This window comes from Cuculus canorus, chromosome 1, assembly GCF_017976375.1.
Source record: "Cuculus canorus isolate bCucCan1 chromosome 1, bCucCan1.pri, whole genome shotgun sequence".
Lineage (NCBI taxonomy): Eukaryota > Metazoa > Chordata > Aves > Cuculiformes > Cuculidae > Cuculus > Cuculus canorus.
In genome coordinates this window covers 143,296,022-143,322,474 of record NC_071401.1, presented here as the reverse complement: position 1 = coordinate 143,322,474, position 26,453 = coordinate 143,296,022, and the positions used below count along the sequence as shown (strand labels likewise).

The window sequence follows — 26,453 nt, the reverse complement described above, 5'->3', positions numbered from 1 at the left end:
ATCTGCCTTGTAACTAAAGTATCTATGAGCTTTTAAGTGATGTGTCAATGACACTGGAATGAATGGTGTGCACAGTGCTCTGTGTTTTAATGTAGGGGACACTGTTTCTTTCACATGTACCTGAGAACATGTTTTGGAAATCTTCTGGTTCACCTATTGACAGTAGTCTGGGCAACGATTCTCTGGAGTATCCGTTCTCGGGACAGGATCATGATGGTGCTTTTGAAGTCTTCTAATTTCACAACTGGTTAGCAGGACTCCTTCTAGCATGTTACCAATAAGATTAAAACAAAGAGCAAGCTTTGGCAACTGTGGTGACTTGTGATGTGGAAGTTTTGAGCCGTTGTCCTGAATGGCTCTGATCTTGTCACCTCTGCTAATAAGCAGGCATTGATAGAAAATTCTGATAGCTATCCACCGAACTGCTGTTTTTCTGCTTTAGGATAGCAGATGATATGAAGCTTTATTAGACCCCTTATGATGATGGAGAAGCTTTGTTATTTCTGTTTAGCTCTTTTGGGCGATCTTTTTCATTTGGATGGCTTCAGCCATTCCTAATTTCATCGGGTCAGTAGCTGAAGATAGTGAATTCTGATAGCAGATTAGGGTCTGGCATCAGAAACGAAAAAGCTACAGGTGGAAACACTCTAAGTGATTGAGAGTTTATTAGTACCATTTAGAAGAATTTGAAAAACATAGAAATACTGATCTGTTTCTGATGGGTAAATCTGAAACAACTATGTTGGAATGCTCAGCAAAATGTAAGATAGTACAAAGACTATATCAGCAATTATGCACATTTTATCTGGTTTTGGCTGGTTAACATAGTCTCATGATAGTTTAAGACTATCCAACTGTTGGTGTTACCCAGTTTTCCTTGGATGTTTTCCTCTCTTAGAGTAACCTTGTGACTTGTCTCTGCTTTGACAGTTGCTGGCAAGTTTGTGACCCCAATTTGAATGTATTTTGACTGCTTCTGTCCTGGCAAAGACTAATGACATACAAACAATAACCCACAAATATTGCTATTAAAAGCTTCAGTGATCCCAGCTGATTATCTTAAGGATCTGCAAATCTGGGTACTCTTATGTAATATGCATCTGTTAATGGCAATTTCTGAACTGTTAGCAGGTTTTGCTTAAATATTACAAAATGTTACCGTGTCTGTTTTCAAATCTGCTTCTTTTAAGTGAGACTTCTACAGATTTTTTCCGACATAAAACTGTTTTGGGGTTGTCTCTTTCTTTATTCAGCTGCTTACAGTATGCTTTCATTTGGGAAATGTAAGTTGTGTATCTGTAAAAATGCCAGGTGCTAACTTAGTGTGCTTTTTTATAACTGATTTGGACTTGGAGCCTTTCAGTCTTCCGTAAAGAAAAAATGTGATAAGTGAGACTGAACTTGAATGAGAGAGTTTTTGAGAAGCAGTCCATTCATACAGGTATTCTACAGTAAGAAATACTGAAAAATGAATGAATTTTTAAATTTTTATATTGCCCTTTCTGGATGTAGACAAGTAAAGATCAATAGTACGTAGAATGGCCTTTGAAGGCATGTTTTTGTTTGCATTTGTCATGGTTTGGGGCTTAGTGAGGTGATTTGCGAGGAACAGAGTGCTGAAAGTGGAGAAACTGCACAAATATCTGATACAAAAATAAGAATTTAGTTTTAGAATGTTTCTTCTGTGGTTTCTTCTACTTCCTTTGCATGCAGCTTGAGCTTTTTTTCTGCAGACAAGCAGCTCAAAAGCAGAATGCATTTCAAGTTGTCTGTATCTAGGGAGGGAAATACGATGGGGCACTTGAATTTGATTTTTTTTTTCTTTTCTTTTTTTTTTTTGCCTCTTGATGGCAACTATGAGCAAGTTCAGGTGATGATGTGATTTCTTTTGCTGATCTTATTATACAAGTGTGAACGTATCTGAGAGGTTCAATATTTACCCTCAGGAACAACAACAAAAAAATAGCAAAGAGACTCTGGGTAACTGCTGAGGACTTAAATGCTGTAGTACGTTAATATATTCTGCATGGTCTATGCCTGAAGTTCTGTCATAAAAACCCTAACTTTAATACTGAAGATGTCTCTAGGAAAACATGCATGAGTTCCTATGGACTCCCTTTGGTTTTGTAGACTACCTGCTTGAGTATTTAGTGCTTTTCAGCGGTTGTGGCAACGACAACAAAAAAAAAGAAATAAGGTGAGAAATCTGAGGAGGGAAAACGTGGAATTTTGGCCTCTAAAGTTATAGTGATGCATTTGCAGAAAGTGGAAAGATTGCAGGGAATTCTAGTTTGAGTTGCATTAGTGCTTGAAGTAAATTTCATGTACAGAACAAATTTAAGTAGCCAACATCTTGTTTATATGCTGTAGATTGTAATGCAGCTATTTAAGAATAGTCCTATAGTTTGTAATTTGACCCTTCTGCCTGGGTGTTAATAATGCAAACAATGAATTTCTTGATTTTATTCAGGTAGCATGGCTATAAACATAAGATATTAAGCTATTTTAATGTAACCTTGGTACCATCAGGTTACGCTAAAAAGCTCAGTATCTTATGTTCAAGTTCTTTCTTTTGTTTTTTTTGAGATGCTGGTGATTTTTCATGTAGTTGGTGTCCATAGCTTCCAGGATGTTTGCACTGATGCATCACATGAGATATAAGGCTTGTTGTGGGGAACATGACATGTCATGTATGTATGGGGAAGGTAAAAAAAATGCCACAACAGTAATACAGCACCAAATATAACATGTCACTGCAACTGCACATAACTAAATATATATGATAGCACTTACATCAAACAGGAAAAATAGCCAGTTGTCTGTATCTTGGGACTAGGGTTCAGAAATGAATGTTTTTCTTCTTAAAAATCATAGAATGGTTTGAGTTGGAAAGGACCTTAAAGATCATCCAGTTCCAAACCCCTGCCATAGGCAGGGACACGTCCCACTAGACCAAGCCACTCAAGGTCCCATCCAATCTGGCCTTGAACGCTTCCAGGTAGGGGGATCTACAACTTCCCTGGGCAACCTGTGCCAGTGCCTCACCACTGTCATCGTGAAGAATTTCTTCCTAATGTCTAATCTAAATCTTCCCACTTCCAATTTATAGCCAATCCCCTTTGTCCTATCACTCTGTGCCCTTGTAAACAGTCCCTCCCCATCTTTCTTTTAGATCCCCTTCATGTACTGGAAGGCTGCTGTAAGGTGTCCTTGGAGCCCTCTCCAAACAGAACAAGCTGCTCTCTTTCAGCCTGTCCTCATAGCAGAGGGTACTCCAGCCCTCTGATCATCTTTGTGGCCCTCCTCTGGGCCCCTTCCAATAGTTCCATATCCTTCTTATGTTAGGAGTTCCAGAACTGCACACAGCACTCCAGGTGGGGTCTCATGAGGGTAGAGTAGGTGGGGAGAATGACCTTCCTCAACCTGCTGGCCACAGGTCCAGTATGAAAGCTTGCTTCTCAAATTTGGGTGAATCCCAGAAAACTAAGCGGAATTGAAGAATGATTTATTGTTTTTGGAGACTGTTAAATCTGTCATTTACAGTTTACTTAAATAGTTTCTTCTAAGGAGCATTGAGAGTTGAAAAGACCATTTGCAAGACAAATGTGAGGAATAGTAAAAACCTCCTTGTTTCTTAGTATGTACATGATGTGAATTTTGAAGTCTTGGGATCAGGCAAGTTTAAAACAATTGATTCTGAACATGCCCATTGCTATGAATGGCTAGTTCATGAAAGTATCATTAATGTAATACTTCAGTACAAGTTTGTAGGTTTTGTCACTGCTTTTTGCCAAAATACCTCCCTTTGTATTCGTAGTTTAGTACTATCTTATTGAATAAGCTACTGTTGACAATCTTTAGTTTCTCCTTTTTTTTTTTTTTTTTTTTTACAAACTTGCAGTTTTAATACTTTTGTACCTTACACAAACATGTAAAGTCATTTTAGGCATGTATTCAGGATTTGAGCTATACGATGGCAGCAGCTAGTAGTGATGAACATTTTCATGCTATTTGTTTTGTTTGTTTTTTGTTTTTTTTTTTATTATTTTGTAATAGATAGTGAGCCTATGCATTTAATCTCCAAGTTAAAATGTTACCACAATTTAGATATTTGAAAGGCTGGTTTTGGAACTGGAGAGGCATCTGTCCCAAACCAGCATCTGTGGCCTTGTTAGTGGTAGGTGACTGCTGTTTCTGCAGGCTTTCTGGATCTGTTTTCTGAGATACATAGATGAAGAGCACTAAAGCGTTTAGAAGAACCAGAGTGAGAAAAGCTTTGCAGAGTATGTCTACTCCAAATGTAGAGAAGTTTGGAAAACTCCTAATGTACCTATGCTATAAAGGTTTCTGCTTGGTAAACCCATACTGGAAAATCTCATTCCTTGGCATCTGGGAGAAACCAGCCTTAGATTCTAAGCAAGTAAGTGATAGGGTTTTGAATTTGAGGTTGCTGATAAGCCAATTCAGAAGAATCTGCAGCAACTCTGGTAGTCCTTTTTTCACCTATGATGAAAACTAACACTAGTACAAACAGTAATTATCTCAAATCGTGAGGCAAAGAAATGGTTTGGTTTTGTGAAGAGAGCCTAAGCAGCTTTAGATTAGGTTGGGCTAACCAAAGGAAGTATGCTAGGATGAATTGAGCTAAAGCAGCTAGCTGTACTTTCAGCATCAGCAAAATAACTCCCCAAATTCTTTTTGTGGTAGCCTGTTATTTACCATTATTGCAAGTTGCTGTTGGTGTTATGAATTGTTTAACTGAAGGTTTGCTTCACTGCAGTTCTTCAGTGGTTTGACCTCTGTCTGAAAACAGTTGTGGCTTCTAACATGGCAGCTTATAAGACAATACTGAATATTTCCGTTGTGTGATTTTACTGTATTGCATCCAAGACTATGTTACTCAACTTCTAGTCTTGATAACTTTTCAACAAACTATGTGGTTTGGTTAAACTTGTATAATTTGAAGGAGTACAACTACGTTATCTAAAATCACTGAGAAATACCAGGTAATGACTCAACTGATAGGCATGATGACTAGGTTAGTGTGGTTGAGTGCAGTTAAAAAGCATCAGGCTCTAATCATAGTGATGTTTTTAGTATATTTTGTCACTTAAGAGGAGTATGAAATCTGAGGAAGTTGGCATTGGAATTTAGAATGGAAAGAATGAGTTGGTTGACGATGTAGAAAACTATTTTCCACTTTCCCTTTGACTTCTGTCCTTATCTTCTCTGGCAATATTACGTAGGGAAATGGTATCTTTTGTTTTTCTTGTTCCTGTGTGGGAATGGTAATTGTTCTTGCTTCTTACCTGTTCAGGAAGTACTCTTGTTTCCCACCTTCCCCCGCCCCCCCCCCCCCCCCCAAACACTGTATTAGTCATTGCCTTTTTTATTTTTTTTTTTTTCTCTTTTTTTTGTAGCTTTGGCCTTCCTGAATCTTCCTGTGGTCCCTGTATAAGGCAATGTTTTATATCTGGCAAAATAAGGATTTCCACCACTGCACCCCTGGAATGAAGCAGATTTTTTTATCTGTGTCTGTTTTCTGCTACCGTGTGTAAAAGAATAATGAGCATGGTTGAAACCTGCGTCTAAATTTTGACTCCTGGAGCTGCCTTATTCTAAACTTAGATTTTTCCAGCTGGTAAATCAATCTCATCCATGGAAATGTGCTTATGGTTCTCTTGGGAATTTGTCTTATACTCTTGCCTTTCCCCTTCCCCCTTCTCAAGCTAAATCTCTTTCCAGGAAGGCAAAAAAAATCCATAGACTAGGTTGAGCTTCAGCGAGCTTCAGCTGAATAAGGTGTCTCATTTCAGATAGACTTTTTGCTGCTTCTCAAGTGACCAAAACATAGGTGACAGCTGAGTTGTCTGTTTGTGTCGTGGGTCAAGGGCAGTCCAACTCAGCAGTTTCCCTTTCCTCTTCCCTGAGTTTTGTTTGGAAGCAGTAGTGATTTGCCATTCTATACAGTCATCCTCTTGTCATGAAGGCCAGATGGAAGTACGTCAGTTGTTTCACTTATAAATACTCAGTCCAACAGCTGTGAGTTTATCAGGAGTCACTGGGATCACAAGTTGGTGACCAAATAGTTTAGAGGGCCATAAGCGTTACTTTAGTGTGAAATAAAGCTCTACTGTGGAATGGTCTAGGACTCACTGAAAGAAGAAGAAATGACATTGGGCCACTTAAATGCAAATTTCCTTCTCAGGTTATTTTCTTTTCTAGAGTATTACGGATGTCCCCTGATACTGATTATAATGTTTCAACCACTGATGCTGGATTTTACTGATGCTATTCCCAAAGTAGCTAAAAGTATTGCTCTGAAATCTTCCAGTTGTCTCCTTTCCTTTTGTAGTTTTATTAGGTAAGACCATTTACCCAGACTATTACCTAGTGTCTTCTGGCCATTTGATAATCCTTAATCTGTGTTTCAGTATGGATTTCTAGCAAAAAAAGCTGAGATACCTGATGTGATCCTAGCTAACAATGAATCATTTGTAATGAGATTAGTAATAAATCTACTTGACACTGATAATTAAGGGGGTTAACTTGACTTTGCAGGTTGCAGAGTGTTTTTTGCTGCCGTCCATGTGCAAATGAGCCTTGATTTATTCCAATAATATTGAGAAAGGGAAGGTGGAAGGCTGCCAATGGCCATTGGCTATTTGGTTGCAAAATGCAATGTGTTGCATGGGCTGCTGAGCATAATGTGAAACAAAGCGCCATAAAAAACCTTGAGTGCTAAGTACATGACTGAAAAAACCCACTTTAATGGCAGAATGAGCATGGTCGTTAACTTAAAATAGCTTCTCTGCAGAAAACTAATGTAAAGCCAGGCTGTAGTTCTTGACTAATGAAGACTGCAGTTTATAGGACTGAAACTGAGTAGAAGTAAAACAAATTTGCAATAGCTATAGACATAAGCTAAAAACCTCTCAAAACAAAAACCGAGGGAAATTTGCCATGTTGGACCACCTGCTTCAAATCTTGAAAGGAGTTGTGCCTGCCAGTCTAAAAAGCTTTCTAATTCAGAGAGGTACTTAAAATATTTTTAATGTCTATGGTTAACACTTTTGTATGATGGAACAGTAAATGGGATTGACCACACTGTTAGCTCCTTTTTTCCACAGGTCTCAAATTTCTCCCCCCCTCAAAACAAAAGACCAAGCACCAGCACCCACCCCCTGTGTCCCCTCGAACAAATCTCAGCACCCAAAACATTGTCTGGTTGAGTTGCTTTGTTTGCATAGATCACACTTTGCTTCTAGGTACGTTGAATTTCAGAAATTATTTCCTTCCAGCTTGCAGAATTCACTAATGCAGTTCCTGTGCAATAGAAGCCCTTGCAGCCAGTATGAAATGGGTCATTTGCAGCTCTAGAGTTTTAGGGAGTCTGGTGAGAGTTAAGGATGTTGAAGCTGTTCTGGAGTCCTTTAATGAGGATTTTGTGACCTTTGAATTGCACATGTCCTTTAGTGAAAATTTCTGTTGTGTTTGAATCCATGGAGTTGTTCTAGCTGATGAAAACTGAGAGCATGCTTTTCATTGTCATGTTGATGGTGTTTATGCATATACGAAGTATGCAGCTTCCTTGCTTCAGAACCATGATTGACTTAAGTTCTCCATGTTCTCTGACTTTCTATAACATAAGTTGTCTGGGATAGGTCATATACTGGTAAATATTGGGGTTTTTTTTTCAGCCATATATTGTTGTGTGTTGTCTTGCTTTGGTGTCAAAGCACTAAGAAGTCTTTCATCTGGAACCTCATCTGGACAACCATTTTTTAGTTTAGTGTCAGGTTTACAGTTTGAGAGTCTGGAAGTCATCAGCACATGCCCTTGTAAATAGCAAGCCTAGCTGCTAGTCTGACTGTCTCTTGTGGGTTTTGAACAGTCTATTAGACATGGTAGAAGTCATCAAGATATTTTGTTATCCTGTCAAGCAGAGATAAAGGGTCCTGGTGCTGTCCACTTTGTCACATCTTGGGACACATTCATCAAAGATGAGAGGGGTTGACTCTTGTTGGGGAAACTGAGCTGAATCAATTTGCCTTCTTATCGATTTAGTTTCACATTTGTAAGCATCTGTGGCTACTGTATTGTTTGGTTTTTAGTTCTTCCTGAGTGGTGGAAGTGCAGAGAGGGTTCATATCTAGCCACATGCTGATGTTACCCCAGAGTATTTAGTAGGACTATGACTGGTGATGGTATAACTTGGAGATGCCAAATAATACTACTTCCTCCCCTCCACTCTGCTCATACCTTTTCTGTTCCAATGGAAATACCTGCCATGATTTTTTTTTCTCCAGTGCTTCTACAGGATTCCTGTTTAGTGTCTTTGAAAAATGAGTTTGGTTGTTGAGTCCTGGTTTCATCTGTCTTGCGTTTTGGCTTCTAATTCAATGTCTGACTAGCACTAATGATATTGTATAAGCTAACTATAGGTACCCAACTGGTTATTTCATGACAAATATGCTGCTTTCCCTGCAAGAAGAGCTGCAGAGAAAATTTAAGGATGGAAGAAAGCTTACCATTGACTCGTGTGGCGCTGCAGCTACTCTCCATAGCAGTTACTGGTGCGGGGCAATATTAAGTTATTGTGCCTTATAGGTTGTGATGTGGTGTGGTTTTCTTTGATCCCGAGGGTCAAGGAGATGTATGTTTATTGTCTGGTCTCCTATCTTGCTGTTTCATGTTGTCTCCTCTGAAGAAGTGAACTTAACCCTCTGGATTACTTGTGAATCTAATTTGAATATTGCAGCTGTGGAGCTTCGGATAGAAAACACATTCTGAAATTACTGGTAGTTCAAAGACCTTCATGTGGACAAAGGACAGAGCTTACTTTTGGAGTGTTCTGCTTTAGACAATGCAGCCTGTAGAGCGTTAGTAGTTTTCTGGTGTTGTTCAGAAATGACCTGCAAATAGAGGTCTGGTTACTGTTGGCCATTTTCTGTAACTCTAATATAAAAGCATTAGAGGAGTATATTCTCATGTTGAGAAACTAAAAATCCAAGCATCATAGTATCAGTGAGATGAAGTTGCAGAGAAGTTGTTTTCATAGAATCATAGAATGACCTGAATTGGAAGGGACCCATGAGGATCGTGGAGTCCAACTCCTGTCCTTGCATATAGGACAACCCCAAAATTCACAGTTTTGGGGAGCTCTTTGGCTAAAGTGACATGAAGAGACATCTTGCTTACTTTTGCAGTAGGTGTTGCTGGCAAAAATCATACCACAATAGTTTAGTTTTTGAATATTCAGTGCAAGACTTGGTGACAATGCCTAAAATGTTGATTAAAATTATTGTTAAGCTGTATATAACTGAATTACTTTGCATTATCACTCATCCGTTGGCATAATGTGCAGATTGATACCTATTTTGCTTCTTCTGAAAGTATGAAAATTCCCGTATTTGTCTTTCGTGTTCATGATGGGCTGGATTCCTTCAGTAGAACTGCTGACCTCAATCTAAGGGAATAATGAGTATCTCTTTCCAGATGAGCTCTATTCTCCTCAGTCACTGGAAGTGCTCTTGAAAGAAACCATTGTCTAATGCCGTGAAATGTTTTGGTTTTAATCTGGACTATACTGAAATGAGGAGAGTGTCTGAGAGCCTGGAACTGAGAAATCAGTTGTATATATTGTAATACTCTTGAGTTAGTGCAGTTTGGGTGGTGGATGTACATAATGTGAATGTCAGTTAGGTGTGTTTTCTTCTTGATAGTCTGAATACAATTCACTCATTCATTGTTAGGAAGCTGCTCGCTGAACTCGGTTACTGCACTTCTTGGAATGCAGTCAGTCAAACAGATTGAGCGTCAGTATGTAAGTTTCCGGAAGTTTGGGTCTGTAATGGTCTGTAACTTTGCAAGCTGTCTTTGGAAGAAATGTGTTGGTAATGCCCTGTGTTTATATAGTGGTCATATGCTTTTAAATTTTTTTACTGGGGCATGTGGGATGTTAGATAGCACCACTTAAGCTTGATTCCTGTCATAAGAGTTTGCTTTCAGTTGCCCAGCTGGTGTGTACCTTAACCACCTGGGCTGTGAGTTTCCAAGCCAAGTATCTTTTTCTTGTACAAGAAGCCTTAGACAAGGTGGTGCGTCTGCTTCATAGAAGAATGCTTGCTTTGTTGCATCTATGGGTGTCTTACACTTTTGTACTTCAGACTTGTGAAGTGGAGACCTAAAAGTTGTGTTGAGACAGGTGGATTTGTCTTTACACTGAGAAAGTATTTCCAAGTAAACAATTTTCAGATGATAAAGCTTTAAAGTAAGTGACATTTTCTAGATCAGATTTACTTGGAAACGTTATCTTTTTCTAAACTCTAAAGACTTGATCTGTGTTCTAGCCTGCCAGTAGTCCATGTCAGCACCAATATGATGCCATTTGAAGGTGTTCAAATTATAATGCGTTGACTTTGTTTTATGTATGTATAATTACTTTTGTGCAGCACATGTGAGTCAAACCCACAGGATGGGAAATGCAAGGTACAAAGCTATACGATGTAATTCAGTTCCCTTGTTTGTATTGAAGCTGTTTGAACGGTAAAATTTAATATCCTCAGAAATGTCTTGCTTCGTTAGGACATAAGTTTCTCTGGAGGAACAGGAATCGAAGTTTTCAAGTAGAAAGTCTTTTGGGGAACAAACAGCAGACTATTTTTGCAGAAGCAGCAGACTTTGCAGCTATTAACCTCAGATGACAGAGAACTAGCTTTGGTTCCGATACACTGTAGTGAGTCTGATGCAAACTTCTGTGTAAATACATGGCTCGAATGGCTTTATAGTAAATTCGGATCTTGCAAAGTGTTTCCTTGTCAATCTGCTTTCCCAGAGTCTGGAGGGAAAAATTGTATGTATAGAATAGAGTATATATATATACACACACACACTTATACTAGATTGGGAAAATATTTTTATCCTTCTCTGTCTACTGTATTTTAAAATAAAGAGTTCTGAATGTTTAGAGTTCAGCCTCTTAAGTACCTTTTTGATTTTTCACATCAAACTGGATTCTAATGTTCAAGGTTTAGGTGAAATAGGGCCACTAGAAAACACTGTTGGTGTACAGATTGCAGAGTCAGATAAATATTTGTGGTTGTTTTTTTCTTTTAATGATAGTAGGAATAATTGTGTAGAGGGAGGGAAAAAAGTCCTAAGACATGTATGTAAATGAAATAAGTGTGAAAAACCTGAATGGCCTAAACGTAGCTATCATCAGAGTAGGGCTTGACTGCATTTAGTTTTGTTTGGTGTTTAGTACTCAACTCATTGTATGAGAATTCCTTATTAATTGGCTCAGAGCCAGGTCTCTGCTATGTCTGATGTTGTTTGCCTGTCCTGGGAAGCAGAAACTTGAAAGTGCTTTGGAAGGAAGGGTTAGCAGGAATTTAATAGGAAAAGGCAATTATCCCTCGGAATACCTGGAAATTGTTCCCTCTGTTTTTAAAAATGAAATTCTGGGTACTTGTAGCCATAGTCTCTTCTCTTGTCTTGAGATTACACCATGTTCTTAAAATACTATCCTATTCCACTGCCTGTCTTTGGAAAGAACATGAATTTTGGAGGAAAGCGTTCAGTTTCTACAAAGCTGATCACTGTCAGTAGCATTTTTGTGCAGTTCTTATTTAGATGCAAGCATACTGAAGCCGGTTTAGATAAGAAGAGTTCATACAAATTTCGGTTTCTACTTTACAGCCTTCTATGTGTGACTAATTCCGAAATGGAGTCATTTGTACTGAGTCAGCAGTTTAGTATGTCGAAAGTGCTCAGGCTATCTTGGTTTGGTTTGTATTGAGCATTAATTTGCTCTGCAGATGGAGGACTAAACCGGTTAGTTACGTGAACCTTCAACGGAAGGTGACTAAGTGTGGACCAAGTCTATCTGAGAAAGCATACTTTGAAATAGCAAATCACAAGAAAGTTTCTGTGAGATCCAACATTTGTTGGAAGCATAGGAGAGATTAAAATAGCATCAAAAAGCTAGCAGCCTGTACAGTCAAAGCGCTCAGGGCAAGAGCAAGCAGGCGGGGGTACTGGAGTTCTTTGTTTGTAATGAAGTCTGGATTTTATTACTTGCAAATTAAAATCACAAGGGTGAATGTCTGTTTTTGATAGGCAGATATGTTGCAACTCATTTTGAAGAAGCCTGTTCGTAAATTTTTTTGCCTGCTAACAGCTTTGAAGATAGGACAGTAACTCGGAGACTGTGATTCATCTGTCCAGATCCTGCTTATTGGACAGCCTGTTGGTCTTGTTTCTCTTTCACAATTGCAGGCTGTTAAGTATTGATGCTGGTGCAGTCAATCATAAATTTTGAGTTTTAAAACTTGCCACTCTGTACTCTAATATCATTGCTGACTAATGAAGCTTATTTCCAATATTTCAGAGATGCTGCAGCAGCAGGTGATGACACTTGCTAAGCAAATAGAAAATAAGGAATGGATAAAGTACTTATCTCCCCTCTCTGCCTCTTTTGTAAGAATTCAATTTTGTGGCCCCACCTAAGAAACTTGAAATTCTAAGCACAAAACCCTGTGGTGGTAACAAAATAACTGTCTTAAGAATTTTCTTATGTTTTCAGAATTTATAACTATCTAATGACATTTCCACTTTTTGATCCCCTACCAAAAGAGGTCTTAGAATTGGACTCCTAAGAGGCTGTTTCATACAGCTGTCCATTTAAAGTATTGAGGTCTCTGCTTGCATAGTAGTCATGCTATGGAAAAGCTATTTTATTTTTTAGTGGTAGGATCTTAAAGAGATGGAAATACAAAGCTACCTGATTTTTTTTCATAAAGAACTGGTGAGGTTCTTATCAATATCTCTAGATACCAAGTATTCAGATATTAGAATTTTGATTGGAAAGTTTATCTTCGCGCTTGGCTTATTTCTGAGTTAATTGAAGAGAATGGAAGAGTGGCAGTGGAGGATGGGCAAAGGAACTGATTCTCAGGTGCTTCTGACTGCTGCCTGTATGGGCTTTGTTCTGCTTGTGCTCATGTCCTGTTGCCTGGCAGTTGGACAGAAGGCTCTTATTCTGATAATGAATATGGCTGCTCTATTGGATATCTGTCTGGAGTTCTATCTGGATCTTGTCTTTGCCAGTGAAAAAAGGGGTCTTATGTAGCTTCCGTTGTCTCCAAAAAGAGGAAAGATAATTTTTGACTTTTTAGGAAGAGTAGGCCTGTATACTTGTTAAAATAATAACTAGTGGATTTGAGGCTAAAACCAGATCTGAGTGTGTTATCTTTATGATGCTGTCTTTAGGTTAATTTAAATTGTTATACTGCGACGTTGTTTGGGGTTTAGGGTAGGGTAAGAAATTTAAATTAAACAGAAATATGGAATGTCTCAAATCAGCTTCCCCATTCCTGTCCCCACAGAAATATTGTTCTTGCTGCTGAAGAAAGAGATGCAATACCACAACACTTGTGTTGCTTTTTTGAGAAGCTACTTTTATTTAAATTCTAGCTTCCATGGCTTATTGTGAACACAGACTTGCTGAATCTATAAGAGTGTATTTTAGGAGGGTATTTGAAATTTTAAACTTTAAAAATGATGGTCTTTAGTTCACAACGAAAATTAATTTTGAACTGCAAGTAGAGTTCTTCAGTGTGACAAAGTAGGAGGTAGGTTGAAAACAAGGAAGCTTATTGCAGGTTGTAATGACCCATTTAAGTAGGCTTTTTGGACCATGAAATCCTTGGATGTTACAGTTTGTCTTCAAGAAATTCCTTCAGTGTGTTCCTGTTGAAACAATTGAAATAAAGTGGCACCAGACCAAGGCCAGACAGTATGTGACTAAAGCACAATGTAATGAGAAACAGAGTTTTTGGATAAGCTGTAATAGTTTGAATAGCTGATTCATAGTTAGGTTATGGTGAGTATCTGAGGTCTTCTAGGTCATGTTTGGTCTTCTGGCAGTGCAGGATAGTCCCAGTGGTATTCTTCAGGAAAAAAAAGCTCATAGTTTAATACTGAGTAACTTTGCCGATGGCAGTACTACCATATGTAGTCCCTAAATTCCAAGAAAAAAAACCCCTGAATATTCATCTTAGACTTTCTCTAGCACTTTTCCCTAGCTGACTGCTTTGAATCACCTTGGAGATTGCTCTGTTGATAATCCTTTAGCTGTCTTACAAAACTAAATTTTTGTTGTCAAAGCCTTTTCTTGCAGGTCAATCCAGCACTTAAGGGTGGCTTTTTTTTTTCAGCTTTTACAGAGATAGTCCTTTTGTGTCAGAGGTCTGAATATTGTTACCTTGATTTACTGCATACCAAAATACTTGCTTTTTTTTTAATATATATTATATCCCGTGCTGCTTTAGATAACACAAACTGACTCATCCCTCCTTCTGCATTTCAATTGTGATATGTTTTCTCTTCTATTTAACTAATTTTATAGTTATTTGGGGTTGAACTGTAGAGCCAGTTATGATTCTGGGTGCAGAATACGCTTCATCATGCCATTCTTAGTTGTTCATCCTACCACTTACTGTTAAATATGTATTTTCTTTCTCCTGACTCAACTGTGCTCCAATTCCTTGCTCTGTGAAAGCTAAGGTGTGTATTTTTAAGCTTACATATTAGTGGTACACTTGATATTGTTTGAAATATTTCTGACTTCTGAGTAGCTTTTTAGATCTACATCTTGCATGGTGCTTGCCAAGGGAGATGTACACGGTGTGTTGTAAATGTAGGTGTCTCTAATGTGTATGGTATCATTGTGAAAGTCTACAATAAACAGGCAAGTGATGCAAGAACCTGATTTCATAAGTTGACCTGTCAGGTAAGCATGGAAAAATTATTACTGCTTCCCTTCATTGAGAAGCCTGAGATGAAGATGGGCATTCTAATAGATCACAAGAAGACTGCATTACTGATAAAAAGAAGTACTCCAATATTTTTTAGGACTTCCATATCTGTGAAATCTAGTGCTAGTATTTATGCAAGGTATTGCTGAGACCTCATCTACAATGCAAATTTTGGTCACCCCATAAAACTCACTGTTTCTGGAACTCTTTATGGGAACTGTATGTGAGGTCCCTCTTTTGATTTGTCTGTCTTGCATGACCGTGCAGAACACCTGCCAGTCATTTGAGAAGACTTATGATGGATCCCTGAAGGATGACTAAATGAGAGATCTATCTCTGAATGAGGGCTGTCTGGCATGAAGCTCTCCATGGATTATTGTAAGGATTTTCTGTTGGCTGCCAGTACTTGGCCTACACTTCGTTTGTCATCCTGTCATAACTGAGAGTAATCCACAATACTGTAAATTAAACAAAGTACTTTTTTGGATGTGTTTGCAGAAGCAAGGCTGTGAAGAGGAGCTCCTCTAGTGTTGTCAGGCTGCATATGCAATATATGTACCATGTTGTATGTAAGCTTGAACCTAACATATACTGTAAACTGAGTTCATTTTGTAACTGGAAGAGTGGGGCAGCAGTCTTGCAGGCATTGCTGCTTAAATACTCATGTAGGCAATTTAAGTTTATTGCCAGTAGGCTTTATGCTGAGATTTTTGCAAGGGAGCTAGTCAGAGGGCCAGGAACTGTACTTGTGTAGCTCCTACTTTGATTATTATTACTAAATCTTTGGGGTCATCTTGACAGTTCTGTGTGGTTTCCAGCCAGCATACTGATGGAACTTTTCAGCATACTGAGAAGTGGATATAGCTAGCTCTTGCCCTTTGCCGATACCTTTGTGAAGTATATAAGATGAAGCATTGTGTAGTGTCTTTTTGATTCTCTAAATTGGTGCACCTTTGTCAGAATCAGTTAAGACTTCACCCTGATGTTCTAGACATGTACCTACTCATAAAAGGACCCTTATGGTCATACAGAAATATGTGTGACAAAAAGAGCTTCAGTTGCTCTTTGATGCAGTGAGTTAATAAACTTGTAAGGTAAGCAGAGTGGATAGCGGAGGAGGCATTTTTCCTGCAGTATTGTCACCCCCTGAACGGAGAACTGGATTTTCATAGTAAACTGAGATGATTGGGTGTACCTTCCCTCTCACTGACAAAGCATCTCAGTGCAAAATGAGAATTGATGTGAGCTTCAAAACTTTTAATGAGGTGTCTGAGCCAAGTGACAAGATGGCCCAGCTGGTTAATAGCTCATCGAGAATTCAATTCAGCTAACACTTCATTCTGTAATAAGCCATATGTAATAAACATAAGCCTTATTGTGAGCTGGTATCAGATAGCAAATTTGTCTATTTATCTTCCATAGATCAAATAGCAATTGTAAAGTGCAAATAAATATATGACCTCTCTTTTCTAATACTGATTATTTTTTTAATAACATGGCATTTTTATTACCGTCACTTGTGTTAAGCCTCTCAGGATGAATAAAATGAGTAAAACTTTTAGACGTCTTTTTTCCAGACTTCTATGTGAGGAAACACAAATACTGCCTAGAACAACCCTAGAATAGAAACGACAGAAGCCTAAACAGTTGCTTGCCATTCTTAGCCCAGATTCCTGAGGACCTGAGAGATTCCAGAAGAGGTCATGTCTAAGCCATAGGTTTCATATCTACTGTTTAAAATTTTTCTGTTACTGGTTGTGTGGAGAGCGAAGGAAAATACATAATTGATTTGATGAAGTATGAGTGTAGTTCCTAATTTATGCTGAAGCTGCTATGTAGTTTTCATGACTGCATTCTGAAGAGTGAAAGTTTCCCGAAGGAAATTGTGGTATGAGGCAATGTACTGATTAATCTTTGTTAGTTGTGGAAGTGGAATTTGGTTCAGTTGTCCAGTCTGGCCTACTTGCTTTGCTTATGAATGTGCTGATGTGGGAGAGTGGGGAGAGGAGTAGAACAGACTTGCAGCAGTGTGTATATTCACACACGGCATGGCTCTGGAAAACAAGGTAGTATTGTCCAATATAGACTCACAGGTTTGACGTTTGATTTTCCTGGGAAAAGTGAAGTGCTTTACTGCCAGGTACATCATATTCCTGATTTTAATTTAAGCGGAAACCTAAAAATCTACACTGACTGAATTCTTTGAAAGCCTGCCTGCTACACAGACTGTTCTAGCCCTTCTGTTGTTGCTCAGATTCCTGTCTCTGTTGTCTTTTCAGGAGGGGCTTGAGGTATAGCTGACTGCCCCATTTTCTGAGCAGCATGCTTGCATCTGCCTGTCTCTTGTGAGCACTGGGCATGAGCCTTTTGTCTAGTATTGTGCATATTATTGAAGTGCACGAGTGTAGCAGTGTAGTCACCTTTAGCATTGCTGAAAATAAAAATTGGCCCAGTTCTAGTGTAACAAAAGATAAACTTTGTTATTGGGAGTCATACTTCAACGTTTCTTGTGACCATATATAAAGAGGAAACATTCTGATCTACTGTTGTCCTGCAGAGAAACAGAAGTGTTATTCTGCTGCTGTGTTCATGATGCATGTTGTATTTGTATACTCCTTAAACTTCTGCTATCATTTCTGCCATTTATTCATTCTGAGGAGCTGAGGCAGAATGGCTTTGTATCTTTCCAAGTTAGTGAGCTCCTCTCTGATGCAGTGTTGCTAAGTATTTTTTAAAGCATCTTTGATTTTGCATGTTCTAGTTATTCTTTATTGCCTGCTTCATGTACAGCCATAACAATGTTAGCAACAGACTTGTTCTTCAGTGTTCTCGTGTGCTACAGGATCCTGGGAACTTGGGGATTTAGCCAGCTTTCTTTTCTTCTAGCTGAAGACCTGGAAGGACTGTATAATTTTGACTAATTACAGATCAGGTATGCTTAATGATGCTAGAACTTGATGCAGGCAAGCAAAAGCTTCAGTTCTGATGCCTTTTCTGTTCCTGAGACTTTTGCAGACCATGTGTCTTCAAGCATAGGTTAAGTCTATGACATTGCTGCCACCAGGTGTCTTAGATGCTGATACTGCTGCTGCTGGCACAGGTGCTGTTGCATATGCAAAAATGGAAAGTGACCACATCAGAGGGATATAGTTATTGGTGGTGTTGTCCCCCCTTCCCCTGTGGTGATAATCATAGCTTCATCAAAACTGACAAGCAATTGCAGGATAAAATGGGGAGCGGCACTAGTATCTTTCATTCCCATACATAGGCTTTAGTTGCAGATCCCCTTCAGTGTTAAGACAAAGTTGTATTTCTTATTTTCTGAAGCTTACTCAACTTGTTTACTCTTTCAGGGTATGTATAATTGACTTCTTCAGACCAAATTCTGACTGATAAAGGCTTCTGTTTGTTCCCCTTCTATCTGATCATTGGGAGTTTCATTTCCTTCCTCTTCTTTCTCCTGCCATCAGTTTACCAAGTATCATCACTATCAGGATGTGTAATTTTTTTTTATTTCTGACCTCCCAACAGCAGCAATAATCTTGCATACAATTACTGTGTCACTTACCTGTATCACTGGTAACTGAAAGGAGAAGAAGCAATGTTATTTTTTGGTTTGTTTGTAACAAACTGCCTGCATCTTCCAATGAATTTTATGCTGTGCTACGCAGGAGATTGTTGTACATTGAAATGCCAGAAATGGAAATAGAGAAGAGAATGTAGAGGTGGATGCTTTGACCAGGAAACTGTACAACTAATGTGAATAATATCCCAACCTTTTTGTTTACCTTGACTATTTTCCTGAAACTTAAAACATTTTGAGTGCCTTGTGTAGGAAGAAGCCTACAAAAAAAAACCTACCCTTTACGCTGGAACTTTAAAAGTATAACAGATAACTTTGTTAAGCCTGCTCTTTTGCATTGTGGTAGACATGTATATTATACTTTAATGTTATCTGTCTAAAGTTTATTTGCACACTTGACGAAGACTGTCTGTAGTGTGTATAAAACGTCTTGTGAAGTCTTGCCAAGCAGCAACATGAAATTGTGCTTTCAATAAGTGAATGTTAACTTGGGTTTCATTCTGCTGCCCAACCTCAGGAACTTCATCTTCCATCTTCAAACTAAGATGAAGAGGAAAGGGACTGAAAAGTACTGGTTACCAGTATCTGGAATGCAGAAATACCAAGATCCTTAGATTCGCTTACTGTTTCTTTTGTATTGAAATGATTACCTGCTTTCCTTCCATTTTAAGTCATGTTCTGGGACTCTGCAGTCTTATGTCAAGAAGAGTGTGTGTGTGTGTTACATTCTTCGCTTTGCCCAAACTGTGTGACTTTATGCAGCTGCAGAGATTGATCTGGATTTCTGAATTCTGTAAGCGTGGATAAGGCAGCAACAATGAAGTAGCAAGCAAGCAAACCCTTTCTACCTAGAAACTTTCTCAAAGTCTTTGCAGGGGTTTTTCTGGTGATATATGACCTGGGAGGTGTGGTTAAGGAGTTTCAAGGTTGGTAGATACCTAGCCTTCTGAAAGCTAGGGAGGATTTTGGACATTGCAGCTTTATGGCATGGAAGCCTGGACTTTTCTTTTGGTTTTGTCTTTGGCGAGTAGCTTTTCTGTTTGAGTCTTTCTTCCTCTTCTCCCCCCCTTCCTTTAAAAAACAAAAACAAAAATAAAACTTCTCTTGGCTAATGCATGCGTTTTGAGGGGGAGAAATAATACTTGATTTATCTGAAGAGCAAACAGTGTGTAGCAGGGCAGTCTGCTTAAATAGATTACTCCATACGTGTGTGATGTGCAGCCTGGGAGCATTGACAGCTATGTTCTAGCAAGTCTTGGTGACTTTTCCTATATTATACCACTTCAGAATATCCTAATCTGGCACTTGATGTCCTCAGCAGTCACAGTTTTAATGTACTGCTTTTCTGAACTCTTTGTTGAGCAGCTGGTGATCTTGGCAGCTGATCATCTTCCCCAGTGTGCTGAGAGCCCCCAGATTATTATCAAGTGCAAATTTCAGAATCAAGCCTTACAGTCTTGTGTAGAGACTTGCCCGTGAAAGGTATTGGAAGGTAGGAGAGCTGTAGCAAGAAGCATGCATGAAGCAGGAGCTGTCTGAAGCCTGAATATCTTCCATTAGGTGTGCAGACCTGATGGCTAACTCTCTGGTTAGCCAAAGGTTTAGGTGACTTTACAAATGTTATATTATACAATTAAGCTCTCAAGCAGGGTTCTTGAATGCTCTTGAGTGTTTGAGAAATGCTACTTTTAAATTAAAAAAGAAAGACCTCCTATGCATGCTTTTGAAGCAGCAGCTGTTCAAGCTCCATTTAATCATTTTTTTGTGTTCAGTGGTTTGTAGAAAGGTATACTGGTGGAAGGGTCTGTGCAGATCCTAGATAGATTTTCTCGTCTGTTGCTGTACAGGGATGCATTTTGAACAGTCTCTTCCCTCTCCCTTCTTTTTTCTCTCTAATGCTGGAAAGTCTGAAGTGGTTTATGTGTTGACACAGAAAAGTAGGTGCAGTTCTTGTGCACTTAAACTTCCATTTCTTGGTACCAACTGTGTAACGCCGAATGATTTTTTAGTTCAGTGGACTCTTTGTTGATATTTCGTTAACCTAGCTCAGTGGTCACTGTGCTCATTTTTCCTCTTAGCTGCTAGATTTTTTTAGGATGAGAACACTGAAGCCCACAAAGCCTCAGTTCCATTAACAGCGCTGAATATCAGAGTGCTGTCTTGCTAGCTTCTCCTCTGATGACCCCTCATTAACCTTGCCTAAAAGGCTTGCAAAGCCTTTCTCATACACTGCAGAAATGCACACAGAAGAACATTTGTCTCTTCTGTATACTGCTCCTTCCTCTGAATAATAGGCTGGGAGCAGCACTGTCTTCCTCTCAGATTTTCAGACATTTGGAAAGCTTGGTAAAAGCTGCTTGGTGTAACTCAGCACAGGCAGATAATTTACCTTGGTTGTAATTCAACAGCACTTTGAAGTCTGTCATAGGTATGCATTTTCAGAGTGCATCACTTGAAGACAGTACATTGCTACTAATTTTTGTAGTTTGCTTTCTGATGCATCTCTTTGGATAAAAGCCCTATAGTGTTGTTTTAGTGTAATTGAAAAAATAACCCAAACTTACAACCCACTGACTGTCCCTGCAATACGGCTACAGAAGCCTTCTGGATCTAGAAGTAGGAAATGCAGAAAGCTGGTAAAACCTGTCTATAGTAGGTAGTGTCCAGTCTTTCTCTGCTTCCTCTTTATTAATAGTCTTTGTTTTGTCTATGGTGCATTAAAATTTCCTGGCACTTTGGCTGATTGTACTTGATAGTAAAAAAACAAACAGAAAATCTCCTTTGAGAATGTACAGCATGAGTTAGCTAATTTGGTTCCTTCCATGTAGAATATTTCTCGTTATCCACTTACTTGGTGTCCTGTAGAATGTGTCTGAATGAAGCACAGTGTGTCTCTTCTGCCTGTGTCCATTTAATGCCAACTGAATTGTCCTGTGATTTACCTTGGGCCACTTGGTGTCAGTAAGAATGGATAGTGGAGATGAGACCTGTAGTTGAGCCAGATCTGAATTGAGAGCAGACTCATGGGCTGAGGAGAGTATGATGCCTTGCTAAGGTGGCTCTCTGCTGCTTCAGGTGTCTGAGCCAGGCTTTGCAACTGCTTGAGGTGATGTGATGTGCTTTGCAGATCTGATTTTTCTTTTTTGTCATGATGTTGTTGGGACAGAACTCAGAAGGACTGTGAAAAGTTACAGAAGGATGACATAAGAGAAATCTTGGGGATGGGTGGGTTTTTTAGTTTGGGTCTTTTTGCGTTTACATAATGCACCTAGATACAGGGACAGAAAGAGGGTAGCAACAGTTCTGTGTGTAATTCATATTCCTATAAATTAAGTACATTAGTGAAAGAGTAAGCCTATGCCTGGTTTATCACGAATGACCAAGGTCTCTGTTTTACATTGTGTAGTGTGAACACCTCTTGATAGCTCTTTCCTGACAAAGAGAAATCAGAAGGGAATCACACAAATAAATGGAAACAGCCAAGAAAAGCTTATTGAATTGTTCTGAGCTGAACAATTGTTTCACTTGCTGCCTGTCTCCGTTCAGGCCGTGGCACTGCAGAACCACAGGTCACGTGTTGAGAAGCCTTGCTGTTTGTCCTGGCTTGTCAAAACAATTTAATGTAGGTGGAAAGGCATGAATGAAATGAACGGAGTGGGCTTGATGCATCTGTTTTAGTTTGTTCAACTGGCAGTCTGGTGATTGGGATGTGACACTTAAGTCCTCCAGGGAAGCTATCACTTCAGGAAGAACAATGCTGGCCATTTTATGAGATAGTTAAATCCATTTTAGGAAGCAAGAGCTTCTACAGTTTGACAGCTTTGTATATTTTTAAATATCTGGGCTGTATCTGCTTGGCATGTACTGACTGAGGTACAAGAATGTGATTTGCTAACTTCTGAACTTAGGACTTTGTCTTGTCTGCCTAAGGTTGCCTCATTATGATAAAATAAAAAGACTAGGGGTGGAGGAGGGCAAGTGTCCATTTTTTAAATGTTATTAGCAGGAATTCTGAAACAAACTGGTCTTTGAAGGGAAGGATATCAAGCTGTATATTATCAACTGTTCTGAAAGTCACGGTTTCTTTATGAAATAGTTCAGGTTTCCCAGGCTTACGGAAAAGAATCTTATGTGCCTTTCTATTTTGTTTAGTTTCTGGCTGTTTGATGTAAAAATAAAATAAAAATCAAAGAAAACTTTATATTTGCTTAATCAATCTTATACTTTGTGATACTGGAATGTTAAGTTGCAGAACCTCTGTTTTTCTTGAAAACAGCAAATTCATGCTGAAACAATCCATCTGTTTACCTATTTAGACCATGAGTTACAGGAAGAAGGTTGCAGGGTATAGATCTGCTTCTTTGATTCACCTTTGAGATAAATAATCAATGTGCTTATTTTGAATGATATGCCACGAACATTTTGCTGCCTCTTTAGAGGTAGAGATAGAGCTGAGGGTCCTGCATTCCTGTAGGCTCCTGCTCAAAGGACACAGTGGAATCCAAGTATTGACCCAAGTGGCTGTCTTGTGGAAAGACACATCTGGGCATACATATTCGAGTATATGTATATGTGTGTGTGTATCTCTCTCTCTCTGAGCATTGTGAAAGCTGTTTCCTTCCCAAATTCTTGAAAATTCTTTTAAATTCGCATTAAGTGATGATCACTTCTTTCTCTCCGCTACAGCAACTTTGTGTGTGGATTTTGTGTGATACCAAGATGTTCTCATTCACCTGCCCTTCCCCGAGTATTCATACCTAACGTGGCTGGTAGCACCATTTTTCAGTCTCCCAAGTTACATATGGTGGTGCTCTATTTTCTTGCTTATTGCAATATTTTCAGAGCTATACTTGCTTAAATTGCTTCTTCATGCAAGAAAGAGCATGAAGTTGTCACATTTGCCCTTACTAACATAGCAATGTATGCCAAATGTAGTATTTGGGATCAGATTTGTTCTAGTCTTTCTCTATGCAGTTTGGGAAATCTTACTGTCTACTTAATGTTCTGCTGTATGGAATACTCAAGTTCTGAAAGTGTACTTGTAGTTTTAAATCGCATGTTAGCCTTTAGGCTAACTCTTTGCAGGTTGTGTTAGGATGTAGTTTGTACAAGTATAACCAGTCATTGTGTATACAGATTCCTTTTGTTAGTATAATTGTATGTGAGATCTAGAATTTTCTTGGACGCTAGGGTTGGGTTTTTTAAAGTGTATTCAACCTTTTCTGTTACCTAGCATTAGTATTCCTTTAAGGAAAGAAATAGAACTGTTACAAATAAGCGTAGGGGTTGTGTATCCAAGGAAAAGGGGGGTGGTTAAAGGTAGTATACATTGCTCATGTTACAAAAAAAGTGGCCTCTCTGTCTTTTTCTTACAGCTCTGTTTAATCTTCACTTTTGCTGCCACAGTTTGCTGTTGAAGGGTGTGATGTTTCCTTGGTTGCGAAAACATAGCTGTCTTCCCTGGGTGAAATTTGTTGGCTGGCGTTTGTACCCAAACTTGTCCCAAATCCTTAAGGCACTGTGACTTTCACAGAAGCATTGGATGTGTTAGTATATTGTCACTGTCTTGGTGGTTTTTCTAATGCCAGCACTAAGTGTTGAATGTCTGTTTTGAACGTCACAGATATGTTTGCAGGAACTCGATGCCACCATTGCTGTGACCAAAAAGAGAAATGAGTCAAAATGTGTGTGCCGGTTATGTGTCTGTTCATTGATAAGGGCGATTGCCACTTGTTATCTTCTGTTTGGTGTTGGTAGTACAGTGGTAGGGAAAACTGAATAAAGCCCTTAAGGGAGATTAGGTTTACAGAGATTAAGATGAGAATTTAATGTCAAGTGTAGTCTAAAACTGGTTAGTAGTGTTTGTGGTAGATAACTTGTCAGAATGCATAAACTTAAAGGAAATTTATTCCAAATTTATGTCTAAAACCCAAGATTTTGTACAGAAGTGCAGATGTTTGTACTACATAGTTTAAGTCTTATAAAAAGTTGTTGTTGTTGCCTTGTTTTAATTAGCATATATAACAATTGTATTTACAGATATAGGCTGGTTGTCTTAAAATGTAGATTATATGGATCAAGTGCAGAGGCTGAGAAGACTGCTTTTATTTTAAGGATCACTATTTTTTTGTAATTTTGTATTGATTGAAGCATTGAGTGTTTATTAGAAGCAGGCGTGTATGATCTGATAGACTTACCTGTTGCAGCTCACAGCTTTTCTGTACCACAGATGTTTGTAGCAGTCAAGATTGACTGCTTTTGAACAGAACTTGTGCTGTCTTGTTTATTGTAATGAGAGGAAAGCTATTAGGTGGGTAGAGTAGCTCAAATGGAAGCATTACTTCCATTTTTAAAAAAACCCAACACCAAAGCAGCCACAAATACTTAAACGTTTGTGGAGTGTTTCTGCAAATGTGTTACACGAAAATTTAAGTGAGTATGCTTTTGCAGGGGTGAGAAGAGGTGGTAATGTTCACTTCTGCAGAGGAAATAGTTACAGGTTTGAATGCTTTTGATGTCTGTAGACTGAATTTGTGAGACTTAAGAATTTGGCATCTTCCTAAGCAGATGTAAAAGTGTGTATGATTTACATTCATAGGCACTAGTAAACTACTGATTTCTGAGGGAATTTCAAACCTGTTTTCAATCTTCTGCCTCGAAGACTTTTACACTTCCGAAAACTGGAGATTTATCTGGAAATGAAATTTGTCCGTGCCCAGAGGTGCTCTGTGAACCTCTCAGATCTTTAGCTTTTCCTAAGTGAATATAGGATGGTTTAGATATTAGCAGTCTGAATAGTACTGAGAAAACACAGTACCTTAAAATCAAGGAATAATTACTGCTTGAAGGACAACAGAAGGCTGTGAGCAGCGTAAATAAACCCTGCCTGGTTTTACTACCTCCTTTTAATTGAAAAGGAAATATGGAATTAAGTCACGGAGAATTATTCCTCAGATTTGACAGAGGTCACTGGTTATTCCTAAATAACTGCTAGAAACAATAATTCTAAAATTCTGGGCACTACGTGTATCCTGAAATATTTTTTTTTAATGCAAGCTGCATATGGGTCTGATTTATGTTAGTTGATCAATCTGACTAATGTGACCATGCATTGGTAATGCATTTGAATGACGCAAGGAGACTGTTTTCTCCAGAGATGTGCAGATTATTCTGGTAATAGCTGCTCAGAGTCTTGATGATACTTGATAGTCGGTTGTTGGTAGATAATACAACAGTATTGTCCAGGAATGCTTTTTTATGATCTGTTTCTGGCCAAGATTGCTTTCTGTCTTCAGTATGAGTTATGTTTTTGTTTTCCTTGATGCTAGATTACAGGAGACTTGCTCAATCATAAGGTCATGCTTTTGTTCGAAGAAAATCCAGCTAATTCCCTTATTCTTCTATAGTTATAAATTCATGCTATGTGTTAGAGAGGTTTGATGCTCTACTCCCTATATGGAGTGTTAATCCAATGTATTATACACATCAGAAAAACTAAAGATTGTTACTTTCAACCTGAGATGCTTTGAATGATCCAATTTTGCCTGCTCTTGAACACTTGAATATTTGAGGGCGTTAGGTCTCCCTTCTATGTCAAATCCAGCAATGACTTTAGAGTAGGGAAGGAGGAGATAACCTACAGACTCTTGATTCTTACCTCTGAGAGCAACCAGATTGGAAGAAAAAACATGGTAAAAAAAGACTATAATAAAATATATTCTAAGTAGAGTATTTAAAGGTAATTGCAAACAAAACTATGTTTAAAAATTGCTGATTCTTACTTGTTCATTGACTGTACCCAACTTTTTTGAAGTTGCTGTTTAATTCAGTAAGAGATAAAAGCCAAACTTTCTGACGTACCTTTTCTTTTTTGTTAGGATCGGAAGCTGTCCAAGTCAGAGCGACAAAGATTTAAAGAGGAAGCTGGAATGCTGAAAGGGCTTCAGCATCCCAATATTGTCAGGTTCTATGATTCCTGGGAGTCTACAGTCAAAGGGAAAAAGTGTATTGTTCTTGTGACAGAACTCATGACTTCTGGAACACTGAAAACG

General features: G+C 38.6%; 1 protein-coding gene across 10 annotated transcripts in view; it reads left to right on the top strand.

Moving 5' to 3' along the window:
• Positions 1-26,453, top strand: part of WNK1 (WNK lysine deficient protein kinase 1) — a 103,332-nt gene that overhangs the window by 9,470 nt on the left and 67,409 nt on the right. For all 10 annotated transcript variants that reach the window (XM_054051017.1, XM_054051034.1, XM_054051050.1 and 7 more), the window contains exon 2: positions 26,280-26,452. In XM_054051017.1, coding sequence (XP_053906992.1) covers positions 26,280-26,452 — 173 coding nt within the window. The remainder of the gene's footprint in view (positions 1-26,279; position 26,453) is intronic.